Below are 9,825 nucleotides of genomic sequence, written 5' to 3'. Positions count from 1 at the left end.
CTCTCTCTCTCTCTCTCTCTCTCTCTCTCTCTCTCTCTCTCTCTCTCTCTCTCTCTCCCTCTCTCTCTCTCTCTTTCTTTCTCCTTATTTCTCTCTATCTATTTCTCTCCCTATCTAACTCCCTCTGGTTCTCTCCCTTTCTCTCTCTTTCACTCTCTCCCTCCCTCTCTCTCCCTCTCTTTGTTTCTCTCTATCTCTCTCTCCTTCTCTCTCTTTGTTTCTCTCTATCTCTTACTCTCCCTACCTCCTTCTCTCTCTCCCTCTCTTTCTCTCTCTCTCTCTCTCTCTCTTTTCCTCTCTCTCTCCGTGGTGCGCGTCAGTTGTTCTAAATTTTACTCTTGTTCTTTCTAAGTTTTTATAAGTTTTTACTGACCTTTGATAGTAGAATTGGTGTTTTTCCAGATAATTAAGTGATCCTTTATCAGGAAAAGTCAGGAACTGTGCTTTTCAAACAATAGATTTAATATAAAACTGAATCTCTCTCTCCTTCTCTCTCTTTGTTTCTCTCTATCTCTTACTCTCCCTACCTCCTTCTCTCTCTCCCTCTCTTTCTCTCTCTCTCTATTTCTCGCTATCTCTTTTTCTCCTTATCTAACTCCCTCTCTCTCTCCCTCTCATTCTCTCTTTCACTTTCTCCCTCCCTATCTTCCTCTCTCTTTTTCTCCCTATCTAACTCCCTCTCTCTCTCCCTCTCATTCTCTCTTTCACTTTCTCCCTTCTTCTCTTCCTCTCTCTTTTTCTCCCTATCTAACTCCCTCTCTCTCTCCCTCTCATTCTCTCTTTCACTTTCTCCCTTCCTCTCTCTCTCTTTCTCCAGTCCCCTCTTCCGGCTGCTCTCTCTCTCTCACTCTTTCGGTTGATTTTCGTTTCTTTCCCCCTCCTTTCCTCTTCCGCGTTTAGAGATATATTTTCTTTACACTTTTTTCTCTCTCTACCAGGTGGACAAGGCAGTGAATGCAGTGAAGGTTGTTGAGCAGAATATGATCCTGATGGAGAATAGATTGAAGAAAAGTGAAAGCGAAAACAAGTCCGTTCTGTGTAACGTCATTCAGTTTGGTGTAGATCTTTTCTTTTTTTATTTTTCCGAGCACAACATTTCTGTCATCCCTAGAATCAGAATATTTAAGTGTGGGGGTAGGTCAATTTGCCAAATTTCCATTTCTCATTTTCCTTTGAAATTACATCACTCTTCCATTCTTGGTTCCGGGGCTTTCGAAAGCGTAGGTGCCACTCTCTGTATTTTATTACATCCCCACTCCCCATGTTATGCAATTATTTATATCATAGTAAAGTTCACCTATTGAATTATTTATGCTCGCAAGGTATGGATAAGAAGAAGAAGAAAATTATGAAAATGATTACGAGGAACAAGAAAGAAGGAGAATAAAATGATGAAAAGGAAGAAGAAGAATGTGAAAAAAAAAAAAATACTCGCAACAACCTCAGAGAAAAGAATTAGCTTAGGGACGTTTTCATTGTATATTTAAAAATGTAAAAATAAAATATCAATTATTCAATTCAATTCAATTCAATTCCCTTCTTCTCCGGATTACGCCTCTTTCTCTCTCTCTCTCTCTCTCTCTCTCTCTCCTTCTCCTTCCAGCCTCTTTTATCTCTCGTCTCCCTCCTTCTCTTCTCTTTCTCTCTCTCCCTCTCTCTCTCTCTCTGTGTTTTCTGATCGAGAAAAAATGTTGTTAATGTATTTTCGAAAAAGGTCAGGCATCTCACAAGATTTTTCCTCGATTCGGGGGGTTCTTTCCTCTTTATTGCTCTCATTTTTCACGGAAAACAAGGTGTATTCGTTCCCGGATTAATATTCAGTCCCGTGTATTCGTTCCCGGAATAATCCTGGAGCCCATAGGTAGATTTCGAGATTCCCGCCCGGGGCGAACTTTATCCCAAACAAATAAGGTTCGTTCCCGGAACGGCTGGTTCTCTACAATCTCTACTATGATGTCCTCCTACATTTGTTACATTTGCCTGATCCGTACGCAAAAAGCCCACTCCAAAACCCGGTTTGCACAAACCCAGTTTGAACGTGTAAACACCTGTTCAGTCCATACCTCAAGCCTCCCGTCAGTCCTCACTCAGTTTTTGCGATAGCAACAGTGTTTTTCTAATTAAAACTTGAGAGAACGGAGCACACACAGAACAGGCAAGTGACACAAGGCGAGAATTATCACAAGACTGAGGTTTGTGCAAACCGGGACTGAACGTTTGGACGCGAGCTGATTTCTGTCACACTGGACTGCAGTCCGGGACTGAGCGTCTAAACGGCCCTTTACAGTTTAGGATAAAGTTCGCCCCGATCGTGAATTGAACCCGCGAGCTATCGCTTACAACACAGGCGCCTTACTCTCCACCTCCAAGATAACTAGCCTGGTATTACCTTTCTAGTTTTTTAACCAATGTTCTTTTTGCTCATATTTTCTCCTGTATTTTAATCACCTAAGTTTTGCTCACTTGTTGGATTTTGTCGACCTGTTGTATTTTGCTCACCTGTTTTGTTTTCCTCACCTGTTGTATTTTGTTCACCTGTTTCAGGAGTCACCACCCGATTTCGAACCAGGTGTCGGCCACCGCTCTCCTGTCATCACCAGATGGCTCCCGACACCCTCTGGATCTGTACGAATTCTCAGAGGAGGACTTTGCCCCCCGCAGATCCAACTTGACGCTTCTCGAGTGTTTTGCCGGATGCCGGACCAAGGTGGAACAGCAGCTGGCGAGGCGGAAGGTAGAAATGAGTTTTCATAGCGAATAACTTCCTAGTTCCTAGTGATAGTGACGAAAGAGAGGAAAAAATACAACACCAACCCAAAATTGTGACTTTGCCGAAAAATGAAAATAGCTCATTCTTAAAGGAAATTTAGTTTAAACAAGATTAACATTTAGGGGGAATTCAGAGACTTGGAGCCAGCCTAGTTATCTTGGTTGGTAGCGCGTCTGTCTTGTAAGCGCTAGGCCGTGGGTTCGATTCCCACTCGACCCGTTTTTTTAACCCTGAACGGATAATGTTCGATCTCGGAACGGCTGGCTTATCCTAAGCTTAATGCTTCTAAGATGAAATTTTAAGTTTTAATTATTGAGAATGAGGAAGTTTACAACAAATTTTTCAACTTTTTATTTTCTAGATCGAGCAAGGACTCCGGCTCTACAATCAGCACAAACAACATCAAGCCGTGGCTAAGTGGCAGAGTGCACTCAAGCGAATACGTCATGGCCAGGACAAGTTTCTACTCCTAGGTTATCTCTACCAGGCTTATATGGACTGGGGTAAATATAGGTGAGTTATAACATTTTATTTAATATAACATACATATTACAGATTTGCTCGTAGGTCAGTGTTCGTTTCACCAACTGATTGACCCGTCTTCGAATCCCAGCAAATCTGAATTCTTCCACCTCTTTCTACTGCCCCTATATTCCATGAGCCAAGTGAGTCAAAAGATTTATTGCCATGGAATCCAAAGGGCGTGGGTTCAATTTCCGCCCGGGGCGGATTTTGTACTAAACATATGAGGTTTGGTCTCGGAACGGCTGGCTTTCTCCTACCCTGTCTATCAAACCTCTTGTAAAAAAACAAAAGGCCGGTTTTCCCCCCCCCCTTTTAAAAAACCCCTTTAAAAAAAAAAAAAAAAAAAAAAAAAAAATGAGTTCAAAGATTTCTATTAAAAATAGGTAGAAACAACTTGAAAAAAAGACGGTATCTTGAAGAGAATAACGTGAGAAAACCTCCAGAAAAGGCTGTCAGAACAAAGAATTGAAATTTTAAAGGTACTTATCTACTATGTATTTACAAATGTACCTACCTATTAGTTATCTAGGTAGTATCTACATAAATATAACAGAAAATAAAAATGAAAAGAAACCTATCGAAATAAGATTGATTCACAGAACAAAAACTTATCTCTGATATCTTATCTCAGACAATATCATCTACTGTAGACCTTCCTATAGATATAACTGTAGACCTTCATCTATATCTATAACTGTATACAATCTTTGTCAGGAGAAATACAAAATAATAGAAAATAAATGGAAAGCGAAATACAACATTATTTCTTCTTCTTTTTTCTGTTAAATAAAATGTTATTTCGTTATTTCTATCATCAACATCGCTGCCAAGTGGCGTAGACAGAAATAAATTGGGGGTAAAATATAATTTTTCTTTCATTTTTTTTTTTTTTTTTTTTTTTTTTTAAAAAAAAATTTTTTTAATGGCATTCAGGGAAAAAAAAAATTTTTCTTTCTTTTTTTTTTTTTTTTTTTTTTTTTTTTTTTTCATAAAATTTATTTAATGGCATCTAGGTAACAATAAAGTCCTACCAAAGATATCATTAATAATACGGGATGTAGGTACACAGGTACGCCAAAGCCCACGACTCAGATACTAAGATGGGTTCGAGATTTGTATGAATGCCTGGTAACTTTTTTTAGTTATGCAATGTGCCCAGCAGGAAGTAAATCATACACGATTTTTTAAGCAATCTGATTGGCTAAAATTTTTAAGAATCAACTAATCAGTTTGTTTAATCCGAGAGTTAAGCTTAAACCGAGTTTAAACACACTTTAGGGACCCGGTCGTTAATCAACTGTTATATAGCAACAATAAATGCCATTGTTATTAGCATCAAGGGCTATTGAGATTTTTGTGATGTTTGGAAACAAGAAACAATACATCTCTTTGTTGTGCCATAGTACCTTACCTAAATTACTGAGTCAATACGGTCAATCAGGCCCTGGGCGTTTAGGGGCCCCTGAAATTTGCCCGAGTATCCATAAAGTGGCTTCTTTTATGTATTTTCCTAAGCTATTTACCTAGGTATTATTAAAATTAATTTTTTATCTTCGCCACTGACGGCATCAAAGTGAAAATTCGCTGAAACTTTCCAATGTTTTCCTCCTCCTCTTTCTCTGCCTCCTCCTCCTCCTCTTCCTCCTCTCTCTCATCTGATGTTCTCTTATTTCGTTCATTATTACATTCTCCCTCATTCTTCGTTGATTGTTGTTCGAAGAAGGAGAAGAAGAAGAAGAAAAGGAGGAGGAGGAGGAGGAAGAAGAAGAAGAAGAGGAGGAGGAAGAAAAAAGAGGAGGGGCAGGTGAAAAAGGAAGGAAGAAAAGGAAACACATTTAGTACATACATCTTTGTGTTTAGGAGATACGGGAAATTTTCGTGTATACCAGGGTGTCCAATATACCGTAACAAATTTAAAGAAGTGATTTATTGAGTTTACTATTCACTAAGACTCAGGGTGTCCAATATACCGTAACAAATTTAAAGAAGTGATTTATTGAGTTTACTATTCACTAAGACTTCTTTTAGAGAGAGAGAGAGAGAGAGAGAGAGAGAGAGAGAGAGAGAGAGAGAGAGAGAGCGAGAGATTTCATATCCTAGGTAACTGTAACACCGGAGGCCTTATCGTCCCGAAATCGGAGAGAGAGAAGAGAACAGCATAAGAGAAAGCCAGCCGTTCCGAGAACGAACCTTATCTGTTTAGGATAGAATTCACCTAGGGCGAGAATCGAACTCGCAACATAGTGTTTCCAAGGCAAACGTGCCAACTGAACTAGGCTGGCCCCTTGAAGTGAGTTCAATTACAGTTCTAGCCAGCCTAGTTAGCTTGGTTGGTAGCGCGTCTGCCTTGTAAGCACCGGGCCGCGGTTTCGATTACCGCCCGGGGCGGATTTTATCCTGAACCGGTAATGTTCGTTCTAGGAACGACTGGCTTTCTTCTACCGTGTCTTCCTTCTCTTTTCGATTTCGGGACCCTAGCAGTTACAGTTCCCTCTATCAAACTAGGGTTGGGACATCGAGATGAAAACATCGATGTTCGATACATCGATGTTTTTAAACTTCGATATATCGAGTATCCGATATATCGTAATCAAAAAACATCGATGTTGACATCGATGTTTTTGTTCCGATGTATCGATGTTTTCAAAACATCGATGTCGATGTCCCAACCTAGGGTTGGGACATCGAGACGAAAACATCGATGTTCGATACATCGATGTTTTTAAACATCGATGTTGACATCGATGTTTTTGTTCCGATGTATCGATGTTTTCAAAACATCGATGTCGATGTCCCAACCCTATATCAAACCTCTTAAAAAAAAATCTCATTTTTAATCTCAGATGTCGGTTCGCTGTGTAGTAACTACAATAACTGGAACACCCGGTATGTACGGGGGGAATTTCGTACAAAAAGTAGGTACACAGGTAGCTACCCTTATCTGTTCAGGAAAAAATCGACGTATCACGTTCCTTTAGCGTGAAAATGAAGAAAATGAACATCGCTTAGACATTTATTTCTACCTGCTCTCCTTTCTCTCTCTCTCCTCCTCCTTCTCTCTCTCTCTCTCTCTCTCTCTCTCTCTCTCTCTCCTTCTTCCTTATTATCTCCTCCGTATTTCCCTCCCTACGCTATGTAGGTGAGTAGGTTTGTAGTCAATATTCTAATAGTGGGTAAAAGGCCCATGCACACAAACGTGGTCAAGATGAAACTAAACCGGTCGAGAGAGTTAACAAACAGACCGAGGGCTTTGTAGTCGCTGAATAACTGCTAAGGCCAGCCACTCACTATCAGGTAGACCTGACAGGTACACCTGATCATGTCTACCTGTCACGTCAAACTGACAGTTTGTGTGCTTCTCAGGTAGACCTAACAGACGGACCTTTTCAGCCGTACCTACCTGTCAGGGCTTAGCTGATAATGTGTGTGCTCATAAGGCATCAGGTGAACCGACAGGCTGATCTGATAAGGGTACTTGTCAGGTCTACCTGATAGTGAGTGGCTGGCCTAAGAGTGCTAAAGTATTTCAGTGGGATAATAATATGTAAAGAGAGGTAGCCTTTGTATTATAAAGGAAGCAAAGGGACCAACAAAGTAACATATTGATTACCCGGTGACTTTTATCAACAAACTGAAGCAGAATTGCTGATAACAGATAAGTACCGCATCACACCGATAACCGCAAAATCCGCAAATGGACATTTTTAAACTGATAATAATATGTAAAGAGAGGTAGCCTTTGTATTATAAAGGAAGCAAAGGGACCAACAAAGTAACATATTGATTACCCGGTGACTTTATCAACAAACTGAAGCAGAATTGCTGATAACAGATAAGTGCCGCATCACACCGATAACCGCAAAATCCGCAAATGGACATTTTTAAACTCGGGGAGGTTCCATTCACTTCTTGACTTCCCGATTTAGACCATTTGGACCGAGTCCAATACTTTCTCATTACATAGTATGTACAGGCAAAACCTGTCTAACTGGGAAACATGGAAAAATAGTCAGGGGAAACATAGATAAAAACATAGGGAAACAGGGAACAAGTGAGAAAAAGAGGGAAAAGGGTTATTTTTAGTCGCACACATTTTTTTATAGCTCACAGAGACTGCAAAACTAAAGGGACTTTTCAGCCCAATCCTCAATCCTAGCAGGATGAACAATGTATTGTCGTAGGGATGATATTTGGTAACAAATATTCTATTCTATTCTTTTTTTTTTACATGGAAAAATAGTCAGGGGAAACATAGATAAAAACATAGGGAAACAGGGAACAAGTGAGAAAAAGAGGGAAAAGGGTTATTTTTAGTAGCACACGTTTTTTTATAGCTCACAGAGACTGCAAAACTAAAGGGACTTTTCAGTTCAATCCTAGCAGGATCAACAATGTATTGTCGTTTGTCGTAGGGATGATATTTGGTAACAAATATTCTATTCTATTCTTTTTTCTTTTTTTTTTAAGCTGGAAGTTGGTAATTCTTTAAAATACGTATTTCTATCATAGTTCTCTTTTTCGTCACCAGGTGTACGTGGGCCTATCCGAGTTGTTCGGTCGCCTGCAAGACGTCGACAAGAGCTACCGGTTCGCGTCCAAAGCGTACGACCTGTCGCGAAATCTACAGATGGGCAGCTTGAACTCGCGACACCATCGCGCGGCGCTGCTACAAATGGCGACCGCGATGAGGAAGCAAGGAGAACTGGGAGATGCTCAAGACTATTGTAGTGTGAGTATGACCGAAGGACTGGTTCCATTCCTGGGGTCGACGACAAAAATCGCTCTTTTTTTTAAGGTCTTATGTTTCATTAATTTTTCATTAAAAAAACTAAAAGAGTACCTACCTACCTACCTATTTTCCTTTTGGAAGCTGAAGCGATTTTCCCTCTTCAAGGTGGCCTCCTCCAATGGTTCACCACGCCAAAAGAGCGGAAATGAGCTCCACAAGAGGAGAAATCGTCTCAGTGGTTAACATTATAGCATGCCCAACACGTAGTATGTCTCGCTTCAGATAAGAAAAGTATGTCCTTCATCAGATGTCCTGACTTTAGAATCTGTATTAGGCCAGCCATTCACACTCAGACTGCCTGACAGACCGCGGTCGGAACGTGATTGGCGGAAAAAGCTCGAGATTTAGGTCTCTCAGACAGTGTGACAGACCGCGAAAGGAACGACCTGTCAGATGGTCTGAGCGTGAGTACCTGGAATAAAAGAGAAAGCCTAGTTAGCTTGGAAGGTAGCGCGTCTGCCTTGTAAGCGCTAGGTCGTGGGTTCGATTTCAGTCCGGGGTAGAAGTTTATCCTAAACAGATAAGGTTCGTTCTCGGAACGGCTGACTTTCTCCTATCCTGTCCTCCTTCTCTCTTCGATTTCGGGACCATAAGACCTTAGCTTTCTATCAAAGCTCTTATTTTATAAATAATAATAATAATGTATCTGATGGGTTGTACGAGGATTTATGACAAGATTACCTAATGGAATCCTTCAGGAGAATGTTATACTAGAAGTGTATCTGTCCGGCTCTTGATATTTCAGCTCGAAATCTATAGTGAGATCGAAGATTTTGCACACCGTCCCAAAGGCCATTGAATAACCATTCATTATGTTGAAGGCAAAATGGAAATTATCCCAAAAGAACATGGTTTGTCAGTGGAAACTTCACGAAAATATTAGGATCTCCACTAGTGTTGTAAGCTGTTGTGATTTGCCACTAGAAATTTTACAGAAATGTCTATGTCTTATAGTTTCTAAAGTTGTTCGGGATAAGGTTCGTTCTTGGAACGGCTGACTTTCTTTTATCCTGTCTTCCTTGTGTCTTCGCCTTCAGAACGATAAAGATCTTAGCAGTTATATTTCTCTCAAACGTCTTGGGGGGGAAAGTTGTTGGGGTCTAAAAAGTTCGGACCGAAAATTTTAGGATTTCATGACGATATTGAAACTTTCCCGGCTTGATTTAGTATTGAAACATTCCCGGCACATTTTAGTATTGGAACATTCCCGGCTCAATCTAGTATTGAAACACCCGAGGACCGCGAACGAAAATTCGGGATCCCATGCACACAAACGTGGTCAAGATGAAACTAAACCGGTCGAGAGAGTTAACAAACAGACCGAGGGCTTTGTAGTCGCTGAATAACTTCTAAGGCCAGCCACTCACTATCAGGTAGATCTGACAGGTAAGAATTTCCTCATTCAAAACGTTGTACCTTGGCCCCCATAAAGTTGAGATTGCCAGCCTAGTTAGCTTAGTTGGTAGCACACCTGATCATGTCTACCTGTCACGTCAAACTGACAGTTTGTGTGCTTCTCAGGTAGACCTAACAGACGGACCTTTTCAGCCGTACCTGTCAGGTCTTACCTGATAGTGTGTGTACTCATAAGGTATCAGGTGAACCGACAGGCTGATCTGATAAGGGTACTTGTCAGATCTACCTGTTAGTGAGTGTCTGGCCTAAGGATAATGTTCGTTCTCGGAACAGCTGGCTTTCTCCTATCCTGTCTTCCTTCTCTCTTCAATTTCGGGAGGATAAG

General features: G+C 40.7%; 1 protein-coding gene across 1 annotated transcript; it reads left to right on the top strand.

Moving 5' to 3' along the window:
- The first annotated feature begins 1,953 nt into the window (after positions 1-1,953).
- Positions 1,954-3,277, top strand: LOC113465902. The gene is made up of 3 exons (XM_026820848.1): positions 1,954-2,040; positions 2,545-2,734; positions 3,132-3,277. The coding sequence occupies exons 1-3, from the start codon at positions 1,954-1,956 to the stop codon at positions 3,185-3,187; spliced, it is 333 nt and encodes a 110-aa protein (XP_026676649.1). The 3' UTR covers positions 3,188-3,277.
- Positions 3,278-9,825: the final 6,548 nt, after the last annotated feature.

Source organism: Diaphorina citri, unplaced genomic scaffold, assembly GCF_000475195.1.
Source record: "Diaphorina citri unplaced genomic scaffold, Diaci psyllid genome assembly version 1.1 scaffold180, whole genome shotgun sequence".
NCBI classification, from domain to species: domain Eukaryota; kingdom Metazoa; phylum Arthropoda; class Insecta; order Hemiptera; family Psyllidae; genus Diaphorina; species Diaphorina citri.
Note: the sequence above shows the minus strand (reverse complement) of the source record. Positions and strands in the feature narration are given on the sequence as shown.